The sequence below is a fragment of the Montipora foliosa genome, chromosome 5 (genome assembly GCF_036669935.1).
Source record: "Montipora foliosa isolate CH-2021 chromosome 5, ASM3666993v2, whole genome shotgun sequence".
In the NCBI taxonomy this organism is placed as follows: domain Eukaryota; kingdom Metazoa; phylum Cnidaria; class Anthozoa; order Scleractinia; family Acroporidae; genus Montipora; species Montipora foliosa.
Genome location: NC_090873.1, coordinates 19,383,822 through 19,410,781, shown reverse-complemented (window position 1 = coordinate 19,410,781; position 26,960 = coordinate 19,383,822). Strand labels below are relative to the sequence as shown.

Below are 26,960 nucleotides of genomic sequence, written 5' to 3'. Positions count from 1 at the left end.
TTGAGAGGCTGATAGGCGTGTTCAAGTCTGCCTTCCAGAAAGCAGTGGGGAACGGAACCTTATCCTGGGGCGAATTATCAGACGTTGTGCTTGATGTTGAAACTGGACGTCCCCAGAGTTACAGTACTCACTCCAAGCTCAGTACTCAGTACTCAGTACTCACTCCAAGCTCCATGCTGCACCTTCTGCCAAGCCATCTCCCAGAGCCAAGTGCCCACCGCATCGAGGAACCAGATCTAAGGAAAAGAGCTAAGTATCTCTATCAGTGCAAAGAGGCGATGTGGTCCAGGTGGACAAGAGAATACGAGCGGCACAGCAGGAGCGGAGGGGAACAGACCTCCCACCTCTCAGTTGGGGAAGTAGTGATAATTCAGGACGAGTCTCGGAACCGTAACCCATGGAAGCTAGGGATCGTGGAGAGGCTGATCGTGGGATGTGATGGAATTAGTCGTGGAGCTAAGTTATGAGCTGGGAAAGGAGTCTTGGAATGAGCGGTGCAGTCACAGCTAGCCTCCGTGTTGCAGATGCTGCTTAGGAAGCAGAGACGTGAGAACTAAGAAACCAGAACTCCCTCAGGACGAGCAATCAAAGGGAAAACTCTCAGAACATTAAGGACGTGTCCATTATTAACCCTTTTTTGTGATCTCAAGTGATTAAGCTTAGTGACATTCAAAGAACGCTGAACTGTAATTCAACGTGAACACTGTGGGGAATGAAATCATTGAACCATGAGATTGTCCCTTAAGACTTTCCTTCGTTTGAAATTGTTTAGTGTACTTAGATTGAAACAGTTTTCTTTGTTTACATGTACTTCCTTGTCGAAAGCACATGGGGGAGTGTGTCGGAAACTCCACAATAGTATAGGGCTTTGATGTTTATTTTGTCACGAACTGTCAATCTTCAAAGGTGTTTATTTTTATCTGAATGGCAAAAATCACGTTACGCCACGTGTGATTGTGAAACAGAGTACCTTTGTTATTTTTTTCTGTCAGCAATATCGTGTCAGCCAATCAGCTTATGTTTATTCAAGGTGTGTTATTGAGTAAAGATCGCTCGATTTATGTTAGTGAGCATAGGGTAATTTTGTGGGAAGGAAAAATAAAACTTTGATTAAAGAACCTGGAAAGTGAAATCTGTAGACGTTGTGGGCTTTCTTGACCTATTTCCCCACAGAACTGATTGTCTTGTCAGTGGTTTTGGGGGGTTGATTTTAGATTAGTTTTGTCTTAACTGATACACCATGCATAACGAGCCGCAACTGAAGGGAAGTTCAAATATTTGAAAGGATGGTTGCTACGGGATGACGTCATTATCCGGCTTGGTGTACATGTACATCATCACTTCGACACCTCTTTGACATCACTTTGTACAAACGTTTCGTATTGTGTGGTAGTGAAGCCTGGTTATTTTAATATAATGGACAGTATTGGCTTTGTCAGGTCTTGATTTCATTTCTGCGTAAGCAAAAGCGGGAAAATTTACTTTCCCTCGATCGAGTGCAGCGATGGACGCCTTCAAATTTCTCAAATGGCTAAATTGATGCACTCCTCTATAATTTATATATAACTCATCGAAGGCAATGGTTTCTTCTGAACGGAAAGATTTGCGGCGCCCTTAGTTTTGGAAAACGTATGTCAAGGAGCCCTTTGGTAGCAAATTTTCCAATGGAATTTGCCTTGGTTCCTCTCGAGAACTTGAAAAATGGCAGGAGTTTCAACCGACCATCGATACTGCAAGACAATAGAGTGACCATCGCATCTTCATTTGGAGTGATTTCTACCATCCTCTGGCAGAAATTTAAAGAGCGCGAAAAATTGGAAAGTATGCTTGGATTGTCAATGCCCTAAATTCACTTCAAACCGATGCAGAGCGCGATGAAATTTAAAGCGTGATCGACCCAGCAAGCTACTACCAACTACTTATATCAAAGATGATCTTGATCATGGGCAGGAGCGGTTGAAGAAATTCATAACATGAAATTTTTAACACTTTAACACTGCATAAGGGACGACGAGGTCGCCGGATCGGATTAATGAGGTTACCTTTTGTGAGGAAATGGTTCAGGAATGTAATAACATGTTTTTTTTTTTTTCACATTTATTGTTCTAGGCCGATTTGTCTATCCTTTCTGGTTCACACAGTCTGAAGTCATGGCATTCAGCTCTAGTTGAATTTCATGAGCTTATATGTGGGATATATAACATGTTTACTTATTTTTCTTTGATATTCACTATGAATTGTGCCAAAATTATAGTGTATGTCCTTTCTGGTTCATCCAAACTGAAGTGGTATTCAGAGTAATATCTGAGTTCCACTGGGATATATAACATGTTTAGTAATTCTTTGTTGACCTTTGCCGTTTATCAAGATCAATGTTGTATATCTTTTCTGGTTCACCCAAGCTGGAGTCCTGGCATTTGGTGTCATCCCTGTGCACATCTGAGATATATAACATGATTTGTTTCTTTAACATGCTATCCTTTCTGGTTCACCCAGGCTCAAGTCCTGGCATTGTGTGTGATGCCTGAGTGCTTCTGGGATATATAACAGGTTTTTGTTTCTTTTGTTTGAAAAATTCACTTTTAATTAGGCTATAATGTTATCTATCCTTTCTGGTTCACCCAGGCTGAAGTCCTGGCATTCTGTGTGATGCCTGAGTGCTTCTGGGATATATAACATGTTTTGTTTCTTTTCTTTGAAAAATTCACTTTTAATTAGGCTATAAATTGTTATCTATCCTTTCTGGTTCACCCAGGCTGAAGTCCTGGCATTCTGTGTGATGCCTGAGTGCCTCTGGGATATTTAACATGTTTTGTTTCTTTTCTTTAAGAAAAATTCACTTTTAATTAGGCTATAATATTGTTATCTATCCTTTCTGGTTCACCCAGGCTGAAGTCCTGGCATTCTGTGTGATGCCTGAGTGCTTCTTGGATATATAACAGGTTTTGTTTCTTTTCTTTAAGAAAAATTCACTTTTAATTAGGCTATAATATTGTTATCTATCCTTTCTGGTTCACCCAGGCTGAAGTCCCGGGATTCTGTGTGATGCCTGAGTGCTTCTGGGATATATAACAGGTTTTGTTTTGTTTCTATAAGAAAAATTCATTTTTAACTAGGCTATCATGTTATCTATCCTTTCTGGTTCACCCAGGCTGACGTCCTGGCATTCTGTGTGATGCCTGAGTGCTTGTGGGACATATAACATGCTTTGTTTCTTTTCTTTGAAAAATTCACTCTTAACTTAAGCTATAATGTTATCTATATTATTTTTTTGTTTCACTTAGGGTAAAGTCCTGGCCTTCTGTACGGTGCCAGGGCTCTTCTTGGATATACACTATGTTCCATAATGTGAACATACCTAGCCTTTTATAAATTTGTACACATTTGAGGAAATTTGTCAATTTATTCTATTCTAATATATTTTAAATTCAATAGGGTCCCCAATTAACTCTGTTTTCTATAGTTAATCCGTGGACTTTTCATTGAAGTATATGCCAGTGTCAGTGACGTTTGTACTGGCCCGGAAGTGTTGCACTTTGTTTTTGGCGACGATTGTTTTCAATTTCAGCGTCATTCATTTCCTTTATTACGTACAGTCCAGATCTTCTATAGCGGGCAGCTCTGCTTACAAGCACCAAAAACAAAAAACAAAAACAAAACAGTTTAATTCAACTTCCATACAAGCTCCGTATTCACTCATTCCTGTACGCAGTCAGCTCAATTACGATATATCTCCTTCCCGAGGGTTTCCAATCTCTTTGAACACTAAATTTGGAACATTTTTTGCCAAGGTTTGTGTCAAGTTACCAGAACAATAACTTAAATCAACTTTTGTTTAATAGTGTCGATTGCCAGTGTTGCAAACAACTCTATTTTGATTTGTTCAGTGTGGAACTACGTAACGTAGGGCCTGTTTGTAGTATCGGCGCTCGCCGAGATCTCGACCTGAGCCGGCAATCCTCTCTAAAAACATTTTCATGAACGTCCCGTTTGCCGTCAGCCTGGCTGCTTGATCACAGTTTATTTTTTGATTTGTTAGTTCTAGACTCATCTCACGGAGTTTACATGGACCTTTATTTCAAATTTAAAAATACGTACATCTTTTATCATTTTCTTAACTTTGAAGGAAATCTCAAGTTTTATAATTCATAATTGAACATATTACTCTTTATTTTAATCGAGAAAAATCCGTGGAAAGGACGCCTGAGGTTCTTTCTGACACTTATAGAACATTCTGAATTCTCGGGAGACGGTGAAACCGCTGATGGTCTTGGATTTTCCCGACATATAAAAAATATCGTCAGAATCCTTTGTAATCGTGTTACTGAAACACGGAAAGTGCTTTTTCTCATCGCTATTTTAAGGGTTGGTGTCAATGTACATCTTTTCCTTTAATTAACTTAACGTCCTCAGATGATGACATGATTCCGTGAAAGTTGACGCCTCGAACGATTTGCGATGATAGATTAATGGAATACAATGGGAATGAAATGTTGCAAAGAACTGGGCATCCAGCTGAGATACAGGAGTTTTACTCCCGTTTCTCAGCTGAATGCCCCAGCCTTTTTTTGGTTGCTAAGAGCGTGCGGCTCATTATGGAAGTTACCCCCAGTGCATTGTTTGGTACTAAATGGTGCTTTGTTTTTTATTTAGTCACATTCTATTTCCTTTAATTTAAGGCCACAAGTGCTTCAGTAATTCCAGTCGGAGATGACAAACGCATTGCTCAGTTAGAAGAAGAGAACAGACATCTTAAGAAAGGTTCATAATAATAATTTATTATAATTGTAACTTTCCAAAATGTGGTGAAGAGGTGCAGCCTAATACAGAATTAATTTGGCTTATAAATTAGCATGCATTAACAAGGCGCTTTCGTTATTAACTCTGTTGCCACCCTATACCCATTCAGCAACTGAGGCAATAATGTATACAGTATTAATTCTGCTAAATTAAATCTAACAAAATATTCAAAGTTTTCCTACTGCAATATCTGAATCTGCGTCTGAGTCAATCAATACGTGGAATTCGTTTCCAAGAAGATCATTAATATTTTTCTTTTTTTGAGGGACTGTTATAAAGATTGAAACATACTTTCGTATTAAAAGAGATTTCTTAAAACATAAAACTATAAAAGTTAGAGATAACAAGTTGACGTTTCGGAGTAGACATCACTCCATTATCAAGGTAAAAATGTTCTATGATGCTAAAATTACAGTATTAAAAACGATTGACGCTAAGAATTAACATAATAAGCACGTGCGAAATTGGCTATAAGAATACTTTAGCACGAATGGAATCCGATTGCACATTGAGGCTAGGCTTAAGTGTTCTTATAAATAACATTTCAAACACTAAGCAATCAAATTTGTTTTTACATTTTTTGAGCACCTCAAAGCGTTTAAGCAGGTCCCGAGGGATCGACCCGTGTGCGTTCTTATAGTGTCTGGCAATAGCCGAGGACTGTTGCTTATGTCCCTTTACACGATTGTGTAAATGTCCGCGTGTGTAGCCTACATAACCTTCATCACAAAGGTCACATTGAAATTTATATACAACACACTGCTGATTTATGATCGGCGGCTTTGCCTCTTTCACTTTCAGTTCCTGTTCAATTTTTCTGCTGGTAAATACAGGCTGGATGGTTTTGTTTACTTTCAGGCTCAAATCCTTAAGTTGTTTTTTTACAAATTCTGCTGAGTTTTGGTCTTTAAATGGCAAGACTACTCGAACCATGTTATCCGTCTCTTGGGCTGTTGATAAAGGTCGCGGTTGGTCGCAGACCTTTGAGTCAACAAAGCGTTTGATAGTGGAATTTACGAGTTGTTTCGGGTACTTTAGGCGTGAGAAAACTGACTTCAGACGGTCACATTCGTCTGAGAAGTGTGACCAAGAAGAAGATAAACGGTGTGCTCGATCGAGCATAGTTCTCAGCAAGCCATTCTTGTACCGATTGTCAACATTGCTCTGAAAATGCAGAAGGAGACCTGAATTCGTGGGTTTTACGTAGACCTTTGTCTCTATCCGGGGAGATCGATTCAGTAACTGAGTTCCCAGAAATGGCAACATACCATTGCTTTCAGTTTCCATGGTGAATTTTACGGATGAATGTGCAAGGTTTAATGTGTCTAGAAAGCTAGATGCTGCCGCCATATTCGGCATGATGGTCAGGGTGTCGTCTACATATCTTCGATAGAACGAAGGGAGTTTTCCTTGTCGTTCGAGGTTTTCTTCGATTGAGGTCATGAAAACATTAGCGAGCAAGGGGCCAAGGGGAGAACCCATGGCCACACCATCAGTCTGTTCATACAAGGCTCCATTGAATTGGAAAAGTTGTTCTTTTGTAGCTACTCTGAGAAGGTCAACAAGGTCCATTTTCGTCAAATTCAAGTCGTACGTTACGTTAAACCAATTGTTGGTGAAAGCTCTGTTCGCGAGTATCTCTATCGTTTCATCCAAGGGTACGTTTGTGAACAGGGAAGACACATCATACGAAACCAGAATGTCACCGTTTGCTATTTCCATGTTTTGAATTTCGTTCGTAAATTCAAATATGTCAGATATTGTGTACCGATTCAAAGACAAAGGCTTAAGTTTAGTGTCAAGCCATTTAGCCAGCGCGTAGTTGTATGTTTGCTTTGCTGATAGAATAGGGCGCATCGCTAAGTTCTCCTTGTGTGTCTTTGGTAAGCCATATAAATGGGCTAATCTGGAGCCTGTAGGGCACACAGTCTCCGCAATGGGCTTGGGCAGAATTCGACGGACAGTAGAGTCTAAATCTTTCTCTTTCTTTAGAAGAGGGTGGTAATAAGTTGGTGGTCGACCTCTACTTGGAGGCCTTTCCAGGGGAACAGGCCGAAATTTACTTGCGTCATTGATGGAAGCTTCAGATAATAGGCGTAAATATTCGGACTTGTCCATTACGACCACTCCCGAACCCTTATCTGGTTTGGTAATGATGATGTCGTCGCGACGCTTCAATTGTTCGATGGCAAGCAGGAGTGTCTTGGGAGGTTTGTGTACTTTGCGCTGGATGTAGTTCAGTGCTACGGATCGTAGGGTTGCGGCCGCCAATTCTTTCAAATCATCACTTCCAAGATGAGGTTCAAGACACCAGTAAACCTTCTCGAAGCTTGCTTTCACTTCAATCGGTGACACACGTTGTGGAAAAGCGAATTTCAAACCCCGACATAAAACCAGTTTCTGGAAAAAAGAAAGTTCGTAGGACGATATGTTGTGAATATGCTCGTCCACATCCGTTTCTTTGTAGAGTAATCTTGCGATCTTCTTTGTATGAGTGCTCATTACCTCCTGATAGTATTTGTTTCTGAGGTTTACCATTGTGCGTAAAATACAGATGTACCGGAACACGCTGCAGCTTCGGCGAATTTCATCGTAGATGGAGTTGATTTCGCACTTAAGAGCTGCACTTAGTTTGATCTTTTCTTTGAGTTCTTCGGAAATGACGTTCCTTTCGAAGGCTGCTGATGACTGCCTCCATTTAGAACTCCTTTCTTTGTCAATCTTGGCGAAAGTTGGTGTAAGCTCGAAATTCTGACAGAGTCGAAGAAATTCAATCGAGCCATCGCAGTTAATCTGTTTCTTGCTACACTGTTCGAGTCTTCTAAACAAGTGTAGTTGATTATCCCGTTTTAAAAATCGTATTAAAAGAGATTTCTTAAAACATAAAACTATAAAAGTTAGAGATAACAAGTTGACGTTTCGGAGTAGACATCACTCCATTATCAAGGTAAAAATGTTCTATGATGCTAAAATTACAGTATTAAAAACGATTGACGCTAAGAATTAACATAATAAGCACGTGCGAAATTGGCTATAAGAATACTTTAGCACGAATGGAATCCGATTGCACATTGAGGCTAGGCTTAAGTGTTCTTATAAATAACATTTCAAACACTAAGCAATCAAATTTGTTTTTACATTTTTTGAGCACCTCAAAGCGTTTAAGCAGGTCCCGAGGGATCGACCCGTGTGCGTTCTTATAGTGTCTGGCAATAGCCGAGGACTGTTGCTTATGTCCCTTTACACGATTGTGTAAATGTCCGCGTGTGTAGCCTACATAACCTTCATCACAAAGGTCACATTGAAATTTATATACAACACACTGCTGATTTATGATCGGCGGCTTTGCCTCTTTCACTTTCAGTTCCTGTTCAATTTTTCTGCTGGTAAATACAGGCTGGATGGTTTTGTTTACTTTCAGGCTCAAATCCTTAAGTTGTTTTTTTACAAATTCTGCTGAGTTTTGGTCTTTAAATGGCAAGACTACTCGAACCATGTTATCCGTCTCTTGGGCTGTTGATAAAGGTCGCGGTTGGTCGCAGACCTTTGAGTCAACAAAGCGTTTGATAGTGGAATTTACGAGTTGTTTCGGGTACTTTAGGCGTGAGAAAACTGACTTCAGACGGTCACATTCGTCTGAGAAGTGTGACCAAGAAGAAGATAAACGGTGTGCTCGATCGAGCATAGTTCTCAGCAAGCCATTCTTGTACCGATTGTCAACATTGCTCTGAAAATGCAGAAGGAGACCTGAATTCGTGGGTTTTACGTAGACCTTTGTCTCTATCCGGGGAGATCGATTCAGTAACTGAGTTCCCAGAAATGGCAACATACCATTGCTTTCAGTTTCCATGGTGAATTTTACGGATGAATGTGCAAGGTTTAATGTGTCTAGAAAGCTAGATGCTGCCGCCATATTCGGCATGATGGTCAGGGTGTCGTCTACATATCTTCGATAGAACGAAGGGAGTTTTCCTTGTCGTTCGAGGTTTTCTTCGATTGAGGTCATGAAAACATTAGCGAGCAAGGGGCCAAGGGGAGAACCCATGGCCACACCATCAGTCTGTTCATACAAGGCTCCATTGAATTGGAAAAGTTGTTCTTTTGTAGCTACTCTGAGAAGGTCAACAAGGTCCATTTTCGTCAAATTCAAGTCGTACGTTACGTTAAACCAATTGTTGGTGAAAGCTCTGTTCGCGAGTATCTCTATCGTTTCATCCAAGGGTACGTTTGTGAACAGGGAAGACACATCATACGAAACCAGAATGTCACCGTTTGCTATTTCCATGTTTTGAATTTCGTTCGTAAATTCAAATATGTCAGATATTGTGTACCGATTCAAAGACAAAGGCTTAAGTTTAGTGTCAAGCCATTTAGCCAGCGCGTAGTTGTATGTTTGCTTTGCTGATAGAATAGGGCGCATCGCTAAGTTCTCCTTGTGTGTCTTTGGTAAGCCATATAAATGGGCTAATCTGGAGCCTGTAGGGCACACAGTCTCCGCAATGGGCTTGGGCAGAATTCGACGGACAGTAGAGTCTAAATCTTTCTCTTTCTTTAGAAGAGGGTGGTAATAAGTTGGTGGTCGACCTCTACTTGGAGGCCTTTCCAGGGGAACAGGCCGAAATTTACTTGCGTCATTGATGGAAGCTTCAGATAATAGGCGTAAATATTCGGACTTGTCCATTACGACCACTCCCGAACCCTTATCTGGTTTGGTAATGATGATGTCGTCGCGACGCTTCAATTGTTCGATGGCAAGCAGGAGTGTCTTGGGAGGTTTGTGTACTTTGCGCTGGATGTAGTTCAGTGCTACGGATCGTAGGGTTGCGGCCGCCAATTCTTTCAAATCATCACTTCCAAGATGAGGTTCAAGACACCAGTAAACCTTCTCGAAGCTTGCTTTCACTTCAATCGGTGACACACGTTGTGGAAAAGCGAATTTCAAACCCCGACATAAAACCAGTTTCTGGAAAAAAGAAAGTTCGTAGGACGATATGTTGTGAATATGCTCGTCCACATCCGTTTCTTTGTAGAGTAATCTTGCGATCTTCTTTGTATGAGTGCTCATTACCTCCTGATAGTATTTGTTTCTGAGGTTTACCATTGTGCGTAAAATACAGATGTACCGGAACACGCTGCAGCTTCGGCGAATTTCATCGTAGATGGAGTTGATTTCGCACTTAAGAGCTGCACTTAGTTTGATCTTTTCTTTGAGTTCTTCGGAAATGACGTTCCTTTCGAAGGCTGCTGATGACTGCCTCCATTTAGAACTCCTTTCTTTGTCAATCTTGGCGAAAGTTGGTGTAAGCTCGAAATTCTGACAGAGTCGAAGAAATTCAATCGAGCCATCGCAGTTAATCTGTTTCTTGCTACACTGTTCGAGTCTTCTAAACAAGTGTAGTTGATTATCCCGTTTTAAAAATCGTATTAAAAGAGATTTCTTAAAACATAAAACTATAAAAGTTAGAGATAACAAGTTGACGTTTCGGAGTAGACATCACTCCATTATCAAGGTAAAAATGTTCTATGATGCTAAAATTACAGTATTAAAAACGATTGACGCTAAGAATTAACATAATAAGCACGTGCGAAATTGGCTATAAGAATACTTTAGCACGAATGGAATCCGATTGCACATTGAGGCTAGGCTTAAGTGTTCTTATAAATAACATTTCAAACACTAAGCAATCAAATTTGTTTTTACATTTTTTGAGCACCTCAAAGCGTTTAAGCAGGTCCCGAGGGATCGACCCGTGTGCGTTCTTATAGTGTCTGGCAATAGCCGAGGACTGTTGCTTATGTCCCTTTACACGATTGTGTAAATGTCCGCGTGTGTAGCCTACATAACCTTCATCACAAAGGTCACATTGAAATTTATATACAACACACTGCTGATTTATGATCGGCGGCTTTGCCTCTTTCACTTTCAGTTCCTGTTCAATTTTTCTGCTGGTAAATACAGGCTGGATGGTTTTGTTTACTTTCAGGCTCAAATCCTTAAGTTGTTTTTTTACAAATTCTGCTGAGTTTTGGTCTTTAAATGGCAAGACTACTCGAACCATGTTATCCGTCTCTTGGGCTGTTGATAAAGGTCGCGGTTGGTCGCAGACCTTTGAGTCAACAAAGCGTTTGATAGTGGAATTTACGAGTTGTTTCGGGTACTTTAGGCGTGAGAAAACTGACTTCAGACGGTCACATTCGTCTGAGAAGTGTGACCAAGAAGAAGATAAACGGTGTGCTCGATCGAGCATAGTTCTCAGCAAGCCATTCTTGTACCGATTGTCAACATTGCTCTGAAAATGCAGAAGGAGACCTGAATTCGTGGGTTTTACGTAGACCTTTGTCTCTATCCGGGGAGATCGATTCAGTAACTGAGTTCCCAGAAATGGCAACATACCATTGCTTTCAGTTTCCATGGTGAATTTTACGGATGAATGTGCAAGGTTTAATGTGTCTAGAAAGCTAGATGCTGCCGCCATATTCGGCATGATGGTCAGGGTGTCGTCTACATATCTTCGATAGAACGAAGGGAGTTTTCCTTGTCGTTCGAGGTTTTCTTCGATTGAGGTCATGAAAACATTAGCGAGCAAGGGGCCAAGGGGAGAACCCATGGCCACACCATCAGTCTGTTCATACAAGGCTCCATTGAATTGGAAAAGTTGTTCTTTTGTAGCTACTCTGAGAAGGTCAACAAGGTCCATTTTCGTCAAATTCAAATTCAAATTCAAATTCGTGCTAAAGTATTCTTATAGCCAATTTCGCACGTGCTTATTATGTTAATTCTTAGCGTCAATCGTTTTTAATACTGTAATTTTAGCATCATAGAACATTTTTACCTTGATAATGGAGTGATGTCTACTCCGAAACGTCAACTTGAAACATACTTTGAATGTTTAATGGTTCTTTTTATCTGTGTGTTATACTGTAGAGGTGAAGGTAAACATGTAACTGGGCAGTCAGTTTGACACCTCAAATGCCCAGGGACTCCCCCCATTTGACAAGTAAAATTGTCTGGCGTGAGACAGAGAAAAATCTCTTAAGTCTCATTCCCAGGAGTCAATTGGTTAATTTACTTTTAGGGTCAAGATCAGAAATTTTACATGGAAATAATTTTTATACTTTTATTTGAAATAATTATAACTTGGCTTCTGATAGGATGCGGAAAAAAACTAAAGATTATGTGGACATTTTTGGCCATAAATTATTATGCGTAAACATGCGTTGATTATGCGGAAATTTAAGCAATTTATAAAACTAATAATTAGGCACATCCAATGTACTTATGCTTATGGTAAATCAGGACTCGAAATTGCGACCAATACAGTCGCATTTGTGACTGAACGTTTTCCCTATGTGATTAAAATATACAGAGTAGCTTAGACTATAACTTGCACCTGAATTTTCATTTATCTTGTCGCGAAATTGCGACCCAATTGTTTATAAAATTTCGACCCCAGGGCCCGGTTGTTCGATTTAGCCGATTAACTTAACCCAGGATTAGCATAAACTTTCGTTTCATGTTTTCAACTTTTTGGTGAACGTTTCTTTTGTGCATTCTTGTTTTTTAAAATTGCCTTCGTCTAATGTAAAGTTTTGCCGAATATCAGCATTGAACAGCATTTGGGAATAGAGAAATAAGCTCCTTGGTTAATTTTTAATCTAGCATCAGTGTTAATCGGCTTTTGAACAACCGGGGCCAGGGTATTTGTAATTTATAACACAGGTTGTAGTGTTCAGGCTCATTGCCGAAAAATGCGTGGAAACTGCTTACGACCTTTCATCTTGCGAAGGAAATGGCGTGTTTTCTTCAATCCATCTTCAATGTTCAGGAAAATAAGCGTTTCAAAACAGTTAATCTCTTTGCCTTTTATGTTTGTGAGGATGGTAAGCAGCTGCTTTATCACTTATGTCAGGCATTTCTTGTTTATGCGGAGGATGCAGATTTTAGGGAATTATGCGGATCCGCATCGCCACATCCTGTCAGATGCCATGTAATATAAATTAAATGTTACAATTGCATGTAATTATTATATTGTATTAAAAACTGAACTATGGATATCACATATCCAGCATTAATTTTTCATTGCCTTGCCAGACACAGGCTATCAGTTCATAATTTATAGTTAATACATACTACATACCTAATATGGTCAAGGAAAGTGTCGACAATAAAGCCAGCTGAAAACATTTTTGCAACTTGGAGAATAATATGCAGACAAAGCTGTTTTGGACTGGAATTGACAGAGGCAGAAATTGATGCTTTAGCAGGCGATAATGCTACCCTCAGGAACGCCATGGGCTTCTTAATACAACAATTATTCTACTCTGGCTTGCTGGATATAAAATGATTGTAACGCCTAAGCACCTTGTTGGTTATCTATCACTTCACATCCAGCGCACCCTTGTAGAATAATTAACAATTATTCCATGAGCGCGCGTTGGATATTAGATGGTAAATAGCCAACGAGGCGCGTAGCGCCGAGTTGGCTATAACCAGTCTCATATCCAACAAGCGCGAATGGAAAAATTGTTTTATTAAATTCCTTAAACTCCAAAAGTTTGGAAGTACGAAATACGAGCGAAATAAGAGAGAAAATCCTAGCGAAATCGAAAAAAGTTGATGAAGATGCGATGTTGTGTAATACCTCGTGGTCAGACAGACGCAGGCTCATCACAAAAACATTTCTTACCTTTTCGCGTATCTCTAAGCTTCGAAAGTGATCCAAACTTTCCACAAAAACGTTTTTCTTTTCCTTTATACCGAAAGAAATTTCGCTTTCTGGCGTAAACGTTTTTACTTTAGCAACGCTAAGCGCAATCATTTACCATATAAGGTCAAACTAAGGTATATGAACTGATAACCGAGATTGAGTGAACCAATCAGAGCACGAGAATTGCATTATCCGAGGTTGAGAATTTAATAATTAACAATTATTCCATGAGCGCGCGTTGGATATGAGATGATAGATAGCTAACGAGGCGCGTAGCGCCGAGTTGGCTATAATCATCTCATATCCAACAAGTGCAAGTGGAATAATTGTTTTATTAAAAACGCCTTCAAAAAATAGAAAACTAGACTAAAATAAAAATAAAAAGGCCCAAAAAATCACGCATAATGCTTGCCGTGTTTGTAGATCATGGTATAATGGCTCATAACCCATGATGGCTTAACCAATCAAAACTCTCGAATTGCATTATCCAATGAACCAGTTTTTAATAATAATTGTTAAATAATTAAGTCTCGTGCACACAGTGGTCAATGGGTTAACCCTGGTCTGTCAGTGTGGGACTTTTTTTAGTACACTTGCACTTGGTACGGGGGCACAGGTCAGTGTACAATTATCACTGTTCTAAGTTCAATAAACAACACTAAAAGTGTTCCCTATCCCTTCTTTCTGAAATATACATGTAGTTGCTTCAGGTCTAGGGATAAATCTTGCATGGCTTACTGTTGTTGAAATCATGAATGGAGCAGTGACTTTAAGCCTTAACCTGAGTGTGTTTTAGACCTACCTCATTTGATAACTGAACAAACGCCAAGAATGTGAAATACATGTACATTGGTTTCATCTACTGTATGAAATACACATACTCTGGATTGGTGGGGCTAATTTTAATATCTTCCTTGAAGGCAAAGATGGTCAATGTAAATTAAGTGGCATAATATTATAATAATAATAATTACAATTTTTTTCTTGCAGTCACTGGGGAGTTAAGAAGTGATCTTGAAAAACTCACATTACGGGTTGAGCGACTTGAAAAAGGTGACTGGAATTTAATTATCAGGTTCTGAAATCGAAGTCAAGTCAAGTTTTAGGAAAGTTTCCGTTCAGGAACCAAACTGAGAAAAAGTGTATTGTAATAATACCCTTTGCTAGGAAGATCCTATCTATAATAAGATAGTTGACATTTAAACTATCAAGAGTAGGTTTGTAAAGGAGAGAAAATTCCCAGGAAGACATTAATCCATTCACACCTCAAATGCCCTAGGACACCCCCCCTTCAACGAATAAAATCTATGAAGTCTCGCTCTCAGGGGTCAATGGGTTGACATAATTTATTGGAAGAAACAAGATCAAGTAAAAAAAAAATAAGTAACAGCAACTTGTAACAGATAATTTGATTATAATTTTACATTACTTTTTAATTGTCAGGTGGTACAGCACAACCTGTTTCCGAAAAATCAGCCGTGAGTTTTCCTTCTTCTTTTTTAGGATGATAAAAATAATTTATTATCATTTTTCCCTGTGTTAAAAGGGATTTTGTTTGTAGTACTACATATAAAATATCCAGAAGACTGAAATTAACATTCGAAATCCTCTTTGGAGTTTCCGAGATTTGAATGGAATCTTGAAGACTTTTCTGAAAGTTGCTACAAATAATGCACGATAAGTGAACAATAATTGATCGAATGCTTGAAATAGTTTTCACTTTTCAAACACTGTGTACTTAACAATAAAACAAAATTTCATGCCTAACTATTTTCAATAAATCAAGGAAGTTATCCCCGGTAATTCAGAATCTCAAGAGCAAAGTTCAAAACTGGCACACATTTGAATACTCCGTTCAAATTTCAAAACTACTGGTCACTTGTGACATTTATGTAGTACTACGTTTCCAGGATGTACATGTTGTTCTTGGGTAGCTTTACTGTAAGAACTACATTTCCAGGATGTATATGTTTTTCTTGCATTGCATAGTTCGTGTGGATTTTTAAAATCACAAATGTTAAGTTTAAGCCAAAACCAAGAATCTACCATATCACGTGAAGCTATGATCCTTGCAGTTATGAACATTTTGTTTACTGTACCATATCCTGGAAGATATGATCGTTGCTAAAAAACATAAGACAAGAGATGGTCTTGTTCTTTATGCTTTTATTGATGCCGGTGCACTTTGTATTCTTTTATTTTTTTATTCATGGTCTTTAACATTGCAGATGTTTCAGACAAATCAGGACCTGTTTGTTACATGTAGATATCTCGACAGGAGAACAAAAAACTAATGTTATTATTACGAATTGTTTATTCGGTAGAATATTCAAAAAAGGGTTGATAGTCCCTTTGTGGGTTCATGTTAACTACATGTACGTCTGACTGTAAAGTAGGGCTTTGGATTTGATTTGTGTTGTTGCTCTACATAGCCTCCAAAGAAGGAAGTGAAAGAAGAAGATGATGATGATGATGACTTGGATTTGTTTGGTTCTGATGAAGAAGAAGAAGATGAAGAGGTAAATAGGAATTATCATATAAATTCTGCCGTTGTTGTGGTAACCACGTTGAGTCCTCGCAGACCAAGAGTTTTTGTTTCCCCATTCCCCCAACCATACACCTTATTCCAAAATGGCCACTATTTTAGTAATAGTAATAATAATAATAATTATTATTATTATTATTATGGCAGTGTAGAATACATCGTTATGCCGATATCACTACGTTTAGTCGGGCAGTGTATACACTGTAACCGGCCAAACTGAAGCCTAAGCTAGATCTAAAAACGTAATATTACAAATATTAAACTAAATACTATTATAGTTATTTACATAATACTAAAAAATATATATATTCAGTTAAGATTATTCGTAAGTAGTATAAATAATCCATTAAAATGAGTTCTTGTGAATAAAGTTCAACTAAGAAAATATTATCTATTTATATGTCTCTTCCTAAATAATATAAATATTATATTAATAATCTATTTAAAATGAATCCTTGTAAATGCCCCTTTTAACAATTTTTATGTTCTTGTCGTAAAATTATAATGTTCAATCAATCCTGCCCGGTTATTGAGCTATAATCTTATTTCTCGCTCATCGCTTTAAAGCATCTTGCAATGTTCAAGGAACTTGAAAGTATTGACTTTTGCATCTTCATAAGACACTCTCTTGCTCTTTTCTCTCCGAACAGTTCCTTCATCTTGTTTCATACTTCAGGGGAGTGTCCTCCCAACACGTCGACTATGATGTTGATCTGTTTAACCACGTACCCCCGGTATCTCTCTTTCATTTCCCATCTAAGTGGTGCATACTTTGTGGTCTTTTCTGTTTCTTTTTTCTTTATTATTATTATTATTATTATTATTATTATTATTATTATTATTATTATTATTATTATTATTATTATTATAATAAACTTTGTTCAAGTGTCATGTGACTTTAGCTTGGTGTTGACACCATAACAAATAATAAATACTGTTATATACCTAGACTTTCACTCAACAAAACGAGAGCACTGTGATTTGTTGATTCTTGGTCATGCAATGCCCCTCATTAAATTCAAATGTATCCCACTGGGATACAATTCCATAGTTGTTGGTCGCTCCAGATGTTTTGCTGTGATTGTTGAAGGGAAAGTCTAAATATATAACAAAGCACTTAATGTATGGTCCTTCTTGAAACTACCGTAGTTAGTTTTGTTTTCCCTCGAGTCTTGATGTTTCACAAGACTAAGTCGAGGGAAACATCAGGACTCTAGGGAAAATAAAACTGTTTTCCTCAAGACCATACGTTAAGTGTATAATAAAATTTAAAAATATACGCTTAGATGTGTAATTATGTGAATTAAAAACTAATATATGTATACTATAATAATAGAAATGTAAAGTTATATTTATAACTACAATGTTAAAATTATAGCATTATGATTTAAGAATGACACAGAAAACAGCCAGTTGGACATTTGTCAAGGAAAACACTTTCCAGGTCAATTTTCTTAATTTGTCTTTTAAGAACGAGGCAACACGGACTAATTTGCAAGCAAACGTTAAAAGAATACTGAAATGACGGCCATTTTGGAATAAGGTGTGTAAAAGAATGTTTCCAAATTAAGTTTGATAGCTTGATTACGCTGTATATACATAATTGCTACCGCACTGAGTGAGCCTGAAGCGAACAAACGAGGCAGCTATCTAATTGGGAGAACACTTCGAAACGCAAGGGATTGTGGTCAAAGGTGCAAGGAATTGTGGTTATGTGCGAATGGAGGAATGATCATTAGAGCCTGCTCTGCTTTTCATTTCAAACTGAAAACTTAATGAGCGGTACCGAACGGTTAGTGCGAAGTCTTGCACGTACGAACACGTACGGTGAAAACAGGAAGTGGCCTTGGTCCAGAGTGCTGATCAACGGGATTTGTTTCAACATCATTTGCCAATCTTAAAAGCAAATGAAAATAAAAGCCACAAAGGCACATTTGAGTGAAACAAAGGTTATCACAGTAATTTAGTTGCCATAAATGTGCTTGTTGTGGTACAGTAGGCACGTAGATTCCCTCCAGATAAAACAGAAACCACAAAATAGACCAAAACTTGCCTTTTATACGTAGCGAAAATTTTTTACCTTTCCGTACAATGTGAATTTACACAGCAAAGCGACATCAAAATGGCTCACTCATCCGCTGAGAACGAGACACGCAACTTACCCTACCCTCGCTGTCGACGATTTCGGATATCGATCACAGATTATGTTAAGGGGAGTACGTCAGCGACATTTCCCAGTTTGTTCTCAAAAGGCCAGCGGACTCCCCTACACCTAGATGAAATATTTGAAGATACTTACCCACCACTACGCGTGGTCTAACAAAGAATTCGAAGAATCTTCAACCTCTTTTGCGTCAAGTAAGGAATCATATTGTGTCCGACCTTTTGGAATATTGACATCTGACACCGGAATTCTATTCTCTTTCGCTTCGCTCAGCCGAATAGAAAACATTTCTATAATATGTATAGAAGATACAAGTAACAAACAAATAATGGTGGAAGTCGCCAGCAATGGTCGAGTTTACAAAAAACTGAGCCGGGGACACACTGGATACAGGTTACAAGCCAAGGAATATAACATAAATGTCATACGCTATTTAAAACGATAATACAAAATAGTAAGGAAAAATTTAAAACAGCCTCGAGTAAACTGGTCAAGGCGCGTTTACACTACAGAGGAAAAATGGCACGGGTCCGATAAAAGGAGGACGGTTCCATTCATTTTTGTAAAGAAACAGTGAACTTTTATCCGTTCCGCTACGGAACCATAGGCGCCTATGGTCCCGTAGCGGAACGGATAAAAGTTCATTGTTTCTTTACAAAAAGGAATGGACCCGTTCCACTTTTTATCGGACCCGTGCCATTTTTCCTTTGTCGTGTAAACGCGCCTTCAATGTCACACCACCTAATATTACAGGCCTCATTAAAACGCAAGAAGCCGGCGAAAGAAACAAGACAGAGACAGACGTCTCTGATATCGGGCAAACTATCATTGACTCCAGCAAACCTAAGAACAAGAGCATGTAATGTTAATGCATGCAAATGTAAATGCATGTAAATGGTCAGGGCAGATAGGGAGTCTCTTTTTAGATGAAACAAAACGAGATGCTTCCGTGAAGCATACACTGGGTTGCCTGTGGTATGTGCTACAGAAAATCAGAAGGCACTGAATTGTGTGGTATTGAAATACAGCATTCCAGTCTCTGAAGAATAACAAACAAAAGAGAAGCGAGAAACATTGGCTTCTGGGCTGACATGCTGATAATTTTCAAGTTCCCTCACAACTTCTTTGCACCACAAGTGTGCCCTCTGAGCATCTGACAGCTTTGTAATATTAAACTTCACTGAAGTCAAGCCCTGTTTCGCGGGGTTAGTGTTAGGATGGGAGACCAAAACAATAAACCCCTCAGAAAAAACAGAAGCATCTGACCGAAAATACTATTAACGCTAACAAATGCGAACTCAGCAAGGTAAAGATTTTGTTAGCTTGCTTTATGCAAAACAAATATTGATGAAAAAGCAAATAACTATTGATACACAGTTTTTAGAAAGAGCAGAAGGAAGTTTCCGGGACGGTCGATCGAGAGTGAAATATTTACGACATGAAAACAACATTAATTTTGAACCGTGAATATCGAATATAAAAAGTTACGACCAGCGACAAACATTTTAGGAGATTTTTGTTACGTTCAAGTAAATTGCAAAATCGAAAGTGACATGGCCGGAATTCAGCGGGCGCCGTGATTAAGTTACCGCGGCATGTTTACACGCCAAACAGTGAAGCATCTGTGTCAAATGATGGCAAGATACCGGGTTTTTGTAAGTTTCTTTTTCTGTCAAGTGTTATAAAGTTTGACAATGAAATGAGCGAAGTCAAAACAAAGATCACAATCGCCCAACTCTTGTTTATGCAAAGTTAAAATTTACTCTCCAAGACGCGTACAGCCACTTTATTATTCATCTGCGTCACAAGTTTTCACTGATTTTGGGGCTCATTTTGTTGAAACTCAAGCACGCTTCCAACAGGCCTGTGAACCCTTCCTGCTTACTGAGCAATACTAAAAAACTTCTCCCATATCACATTTCAACCTTATGCTCGAAAATTCAATACACAACATGATATTATAATTCACAAAGGCAGAAAATACCACAGAATCCTTTTCCAGCGAAAATGTTTTTGAAACAAACAACATATTTGCTCTTAGAGGCGAAAACCTCTTCCTATTTCATTGCGTGCGTGAAGACAAGAAACTCAATTGTGTCAAATTACCATGTACTTAGGTAAATACAGCTCACTTTGATTTCGTCTCGACGGGCGATAGATTGTTGTCGAAGTCCAGTACTCGTCGCTTTTGAGATTCATGTCTAGTTTATCCAACTGACTTTCCATTATTGAGCTCCATAAGGGTATATTTTGTTTAAGGATCCACTAAAACGCCATTCGCGTTGCATGACTTTCGACGCCATTGCAGGCTAAGTTAATGTTTCTACTGTGTCCACCAGAGAAATCTACGCTGTTCCACTACCCTCTCGATCCTAAGAAAATACGCTCAGAAGGCTCTATACACAAAGACACCACTTACCAGGGGAGTGACAGGCAAGACTTTTACCGACACGGAAAAAAATAATAATAATAATAAAAATAAAACAAACAAACTAAACGCAGACCTCGACTGGGTTTGCCCATAGGCAACCCAGTAATCAGCGGAGACTCTCTTGCAGCCTTCCAAAATGGCTTTAACAAAACTACTGTTACATGGATTCGGGACATCACACGAATTATGGAAAAATTAACACTATAAAAGGCGAAATTAATGGTAGCAAAAGAACAACCTGATTGGACTAGACTAATATGATAAAGTGAAAAATGAAGAGCAGAAGCAGGAAAACACGAGACTCCAGGGAAAGAGGCAGCCCATGACTTCCACTTTTGAAATTGTGAGCGATATCATTTTACAGTCGAAGAAGCTTTACTTGCAACCAGTACACTGGGGATAAGTTCTTCCAAAGGTCTGAAGGCGTCAATCCGCAGACCTACAGCAATTGAAGAACTTGTAAAAAGACAAAAAAGCAGCATAGTAGTAATACAAATAGTATAATAAAATGAGCCGATAACAAACAAAAGCAACAAAACATGGAAAACAGGTAAAATTGCCAAGGGAAACAAAAAGCTGCTGAGCAGTGAGAGACTGGACGGAGCTATGGAGCGCCGGTAAAAGCATGCGCAAGAAAGAAAAAATGTGCCAGCCTTACACCATAAAGGCTATGAAGCAGAACACAATGGATCTAGGTATGCAAAGAATAACATAAACCATGGAGAATATGTCAATAAAGATACACGAGAGAAACCCAATAAGCATGAAGTCATTAAATATTGAACAATAATATCAACAAACGCTGCTTACGACGATACAAAAGGCTATAAAGCGTGCAGCATCAATAAACGCTATAAAGCGTAGAACAATAACTAGCGCTACGAAGCGCGCAGCAATAACTAGCGCTATGAAGCGCATAACAACGACCAAGTTCAAGCTTATTCAAGCTTATTTACTACAAGTTTATGAGAAGTATATTACAAATTGTGGAATATGAAACATATGATGTACCACTACTCGCAGTTAGACCAGCACTATGAAGCGCAAAAGACTAACCGTCCAACAGTAAAACTAAAACCGCAGACTTGAATCTAAACGGACAAAATATTGTATTGTGACCATCCCGAGCAGATACAAAAACAAAAGAAGGGTCAGAAAATTCGACCACTTGACGAACGGAAGGCCTAAGACCACCCATCGGAAACACGGTTGGCCAAAAAGCTGCTAAAAGCCACTTGGGGATAACGAGAACGCCCCGAGCGCCGCATAACTCTAAATGAAAAATTGTACAACTAATAAGATAAATAGGTGGCACCAACCAATTGTTCTCACACTCCAGTCATCAAAATCAATGACTCTACTCAACGAATCAGCATAATCATTGAGAAACCTGGGGACCCACTCTATTTCTATTGACACATTGTAAATGGTACAAAAGTGAAAGATCTCAAGAGCGTGGCGCTGGAACCTGAGGGATGTGCTGCCCTTACTGGCGATAACCGAAGCATTTTTGCTTTCTGTGTACAATTAGACCCCTCTGCCCTGGATAAGCGACTTAAACGACTTCAGCGAGTAAAGGATAGCAAGCAATTCCCTACCATTGCTATCAAGAATAGATTCCATAGAGGAAAAAGCTTTGTAAAACAGTTCAAACTCCCACATGTCAACAAAAAGGGCATGTCCCCCACAAGCAAAGGCACTAGCGTCAGTGCAGCGGTATCTTGCTCATACTCATACAAGCTCTGTTTATAGAACGCTAGAGAAGAATTATCAGGTTGAGAGACGGTGGAAACAGACCCTTGGCCGGTGCACAATAAATCTGAAACGCTAGAAGACAGGTTGTCCAAGAACTGCGAGCGTGAATTAGCGTGTGGTGGACGTGCTGGGACTTGCTCCGGCAGCGTGAACAGCATTTCCTGTGGTGAAGGTTCGGGCAAGCCTGACGGGACACTCTCTCCACCAATGTCCGGAGGAGCCACAGAACCGGCAAGCACCTCCTTCGCGATTGTAGGAAACCCTGGGTTGCTGGTACGTAGCAGTGGTTGAGGAGGCGAACTGACTACGCTGGAAGTATCCTCGAAGGGTGTATGGTTGAGAAAACGGCGGATATCTTCCCTGCACGCGTTCAGCATTTTGGCGTTTGGCACGAGTGCGGGTCTTGACTCTCAGAGCTTCCCTTGCAGCAGCGCGGATCCTTTTATCGTCCTCCAAGTCAAGGGCAACAGCGTTACTCTCGTAATGTTTGACCTTGAGCAAACCTCCTTCGGAAGAATCAACAATTCGAATCTTTCTGTTGCGTTCCTTTATAAGTTTAATAGAATCGTTCAAAAGTAGAGACGCTTTTGCTGAATCTTGAACAAGAAGTGCCTTCGAAACGCTTTCCAGAAGATCCAAAACTTCAAGGTTGAACTTGTTGTTCCTTTCGTTTCCAGGATAAGAAAACTTGAGCTCGCTTTTGACTTTGAGCTGTTTAGAGATAGATAAAGCACACTCGGCGTCGGTAGAAGCCTTCTCGAACTTTGAAGAGAGCTCAAAAGTGTGCGACTTGAGTTGCTCGAGTAGGAAGGTACGGAACTCGGTTAAATCCTGTTGAGTAACTGCTTCTTGTTCGTTGCCCGGCATTGAACGAAAAAACCTAAACCGAAATAAAACAGCAAAAAGCCCTCGAGTAAACTGGTCGGCGTCAAGTGGTGTGACATTCACGAGGAGTGGTATATAAAGGCCTAATTATCCCATGGGAATTAAACCAAGCAACTTAATTAGACACCTAAAAGAAATACATTTCTCATCAGGAAATATTATGTTGCTTACGTGTCGTATCATGTCCCATTCTAAACCTAATAGTTCTCCGTCCTTCGGAATTCGCCTTGGTCATCTTCAACCTCCTTTAGATAGCAATTCAGAAGACCTTGTAATTTTGATTTTAAAAATTTGATGATGTCACTGTGCAAACTATGTATTGTTTTCTTTCTTTCTTCTCTCGAGTGGGGTCCAGACGTAGGTCCAGTTTAGGGGTCCATTTTACTGTCCCTGCTCAAGACCTATTAAAATCTCCCTTAAATTCCACGCACAAACCGTCCTTAAATTACCGCAAGCATTACTGAACATCTCCCTTCCCCTAGGCAGCATTTCTACCATGTAGGTAAACTAGTAGTAATATGTCCCTCACATGAAGAATTATATGAAGTGTATGACCCCTTCTAGAATTAAAAGAGAAATGTTTAAGCATTTGTTGGCATAAAAAATCAGTCAATCAAACCATTAATAAGTTAAACAAGTGAAATGAAATTTAACCATGTGTGCATTACATTGTACTAAAGTGGCCTCCATCTGCATGTAGCTACAATCCTAGATAAGAATCAGTGAGACTGTTCAAAGGCTCGTTCCTTTGGACAATAACACTAACAAAAGTTTAACAGTACCCTTCCCCCTTTCCCACCCTAAGCAATGTTGTTTATGAAGAAGCAGAAACGACTCTGCTATCCTTCAACATTGTTTGGGGGAGGAGAGGGGAATGTGCAACATGAAGATTTACTTCGTGGAAATATGATTTGTTTAGATATGGAGAAGGAAGGTAAAATTGTCTCGACAATTTGACCAGGATTGTAGACTGGTCTGAAAATTTGGTGTCCAGGTAATCAAGCTTTGGAAGATATGTATAATTGCAATCGTTATTTTTAAAAATTTGTTTGAGTGTATAGTCTTCGTGTTTGCAGGAGACAGCAGAGAGGAAAGCAAGACTTGCTGCTTACCACGAAAAGAAGAAAAAAAGTACTTATTGTGTTTGTTGTTCAGTTAATTTTCCATTGATCACCAAGGTCAAAACCACCTTGCCTTCAGAGGAGCAAGTAAAATCGTCATACAGAAAACGTCAACCAGTCATTCATATCATGGGAAATGAATTACTATTTATAAGTGCAATTTATTTGTTAAAAAAAATGGGTGTGGTGTGTGTTTGTAGTAACTGTAGCTTTGTTGCTTGTGTTGTTATGGGTGGTTTATTTAATTGTTCATTGGATGCTAATTTGGATCTCTTATTCTGCAGAACCATCAGTAATAGCCAAGTCCAACATCATTCTGGATATAAAACCGGTAAGCAGTGGCTGCATAAACTGTCTCTTGCTACACCAAACTAAACCTTCTTTCTGACCAATATTTTTTGGGCTCTTGCACCACCAGTTTTTCGATCACTACCAGGTTGTTATCCTTTATCTGCTGTGAATTTGTGGCATTCAACCCATAACTACATGTAATTACCTGTTTCCTGAGTAAAAAATGGACACCTCGTCTTTTGTAGGCCTCCAAATGTTTGTCCAATAATTGCTAGGCCTTCCCAATACACTCGATTTACATCAACATTTCTTGGCGATTATTGCATTCGTACAGCAGAGTGTGGATTTGCAAGGACCATCGTCACCTGAACGATGTTGCTTTTATTAATGCCATCTGTGAGCAAACTTTATTGTACTTGAAACAAACTTTGGACCTCTTAAGTATTAAAACGACAGGTATTGCCGGCAAATTCTCTGCAGACTTGACCCTAAACTATCCAGGTCATTCCCTCATGGAATATCGTTTGGACTCGTTTAAGAGAAATAGCTGCATGAGGCGTGTTTTTTAAATTCTCTTTTTTCGAATTCACCATAATACACTTTGTTTGCCCCCCAAATTTTGCATAAACTATTGTTTTCAAATGCTCTTGGGGACACTGGATATTCCCAAGAGCATTTGAAAACAATGGTTTACGCAAAATTTGGGGGGCAAACAAAGTGTATTATGGGGAATTCGAAAATAGAGAATTAGTATTCAACATCAAAATGACAGAGTATTCAATTTGTGTCAGGATTTGTAGAGTTAACATGTGACCTAAGCATTGTTTTACTCTTAGGTGTTAACCACCTTCTGTTTTTCACTCTTACAAGACAGTAATTAACCCTAACCATAACCTACACTTCATCACCCTGCACCCCCAGCCCCCAGAATAGACATCCCATTTAGGGTCGATTCATTGCTTGATGTATTGGTGACTGACAATAATTTTCTTTCTTTTTATTTGCAATTTTGATTCTTCGTGTAGTGGGATGATGAAACAGGTAAATAACTTTCTTTTTTTTTTAATCCCTTTTTAATCCCGAGAAAATGCCAAGGAAAGCTTAAAGTGGTACCATGATAAAAAAAATCAAATCTGTTTTTCTTTGGATTTCAAAATTATGTTAACTAAACACCAATTAACCCTAGTTTTAATTTCAAAAAGACACTGGTATATTTTAACTGGAATTTTACTAACCCATTACTAACTTTAAAATCTTGAGAGAGCTACAGTAAGTTGCAAAATTAGTGGAGACACTTCACCTTCTTAGGGCGTTATTAATTACCCTATTATCTCCCACACTGCAGCCCCCCTCCCCTCCCCCTTATCAATGTTTCTAGCTATACAAAAAATTGCTGAAAGCTTAAACAGTCAACGTTGAACGGGGGAGAGGGAGGAGGCAGGTGGGAAAGGTTGGAATTGTAGATACGGTGGGTATTGGTAGCTAGAAACGCTGTTTTTTTTCTTTTTTTAACGGGAGTGTTTCACTAATTTTGCAATCTGTTGTAGATCTAGAAGAAAATGACGTCAAAGACTCACTGTTTTAAGAATGCAATGCATTTGTACCCGACTGAATTATTATGCAGCACGGGAGTTTCAGGCTTTCGGATTTTTAAACTCGTGTTTTACATTTGTACATACAATGCAAATAATAAACTGCGTTTACATGCTGAAATTTTAAGCTACATGTATTGAGTGGATGGCGTCGCTTTTCCCTAGATCTAATCCCCTGAGGTCCAGTCGGTCAGTTTTGAACGTGAGTAATGGCGGACCGTGAAATGCAAAACCGGCTTACACTCAAAGTAAACAGCCTATGGATAAAAACCAAATCTCCAAATTTTGCCAGTCAAGTGTTAAGCAAACACACTTTGAACAAAAAAAGGAAGTGGTTTTTTTATCATAGTACCACTTTAACTGTCTGATCAGATGTTGTTCATCTACGATCGTGAACCAAACCAAGGTAGATAGCAGATATCAAGAAAGTGATCAGGGGAGCAAACTATTAAAGTTAGAGTAAGAGAATCACCATATTGTTGTGACAAACAGAAACCTGTCATTTGTCGTTAACCACAAACAAGAATTTATTTTGATGCAGCAAGGCATGTAATACTAAAGTCGAGGGAGAGGGAAACAGTCATTCCCTCTTCCCTCCCCTCTGCTTTCTCCCATTTTTACTCCCCTTCCCTCCCCTTGACTACGTTTTCTACGTTGGATCGAAGAGT

The 26,960-nt window shown here is 39.1% G+C and overlaps 4 protein-coding genes across 5 annotated transcripts in view; 1 reads left to right on the top strand and 3 right to left on the bottom strand.

Moving 5' to 3' along the window:
- Positions 1–26,960, top strand: part of LOC138003729 (elongation factor 1-delta-like) — a 51,287-nt gene that overhangs the window by 20,971 nt on the left and 3,356 nt on the right. For both annotated transcript variants that reach the window (XM_068849949.1, XM_068849948.1), the window contains 7 exons: positions 4,680–4,761; positions 14,499–14,561; positions 14,952–14,986; positions 15,941–16,027; positions 24,365–24,419; positions 24,694–24,740; positions 25,726–25,741. In XM_068849949.1, the coding sequence (XP_068706050.1) occupies positions 4,680–4,761; positions 14,499–14,561; positions 14,952–14,986; positions 15,941–16,027; positions 24,365–24,419; positions 24,694–24,740; positions 25,726–25,741 (385 nt within the window). The remainder of the gene's footprint in view (positions 1–4,679; positions 4,762–14,498; positions 14,562–14,951; positions 14,987–15,940; positions 16,028–24,364; positions 24,420–24,693; positions 24,741–25,725; positions 25,742–26,960) is intronic.
- Positions 5,157–7,135, bottom strand: LOC138003726 (uncharacterized). Its single transcript, XM_068849940.1, has one exon. It carries the CDS (start codon positions 6,916–6,918, stop codon positions 5,269–5,271), a length of 1,650 nt encoding a protein of 549 aa, XP_068706041.1. The 5' UTR covers positions 6,919–7,135; the 3' UTR covers positions 5,157–5,268.
- LOC138003725 (uncharacterized) lies at positions 7,720–9,698 on the bottom strand. The gene has a single exon (XM_068849939.1). It carries the CDS (start codon positions 9,479–9,481, stop codon positions 7,832–7,834), a length of 1,650 nt encoding a protein of 549 aa, XP_068706040.1. The 5' UTR covers positions 9,482–9,698; the 3' UTR covers positions 7,720–7,831.
- LOC138003727 (uncharacterized) lies at positions 10,283–11,503 on the bottom strand. Its single transcript, XM_068849941.1, has one exon. It carries the CDS (start codon positions 11,496–11,498, stop codon positions 10,395–10,397), a length of 1,104 nt encoding a protein of 367 aa, XP_068706042.1. The 5' UTR covers positions 11,499–11,503; the 3' UTR covers positions 10,283–10,394.

Coding starts and splice junctions, on each gene's coding strand:
- LOC138003725 (XM_068849939.1), bottom strand. CDS start 9,481: ATGGACAAGTCCGAATATTTACGCCTATTATCTGAAGCTTCCATCAAT.
- LOC138003726 (XM_068849940.1), bottom strand. CDS start 6,918: ATGGACAAGTCCGAATATTTACGCCTATTATCTGAAGCTTCCATCAAT.
- LOC138003727 (XM_068849941.1), bottom strand. CDS start 11,498: ATGGACCTTGTTGACCTTCTCAGAGTAGCTACAAAAGAACAACTTTTC.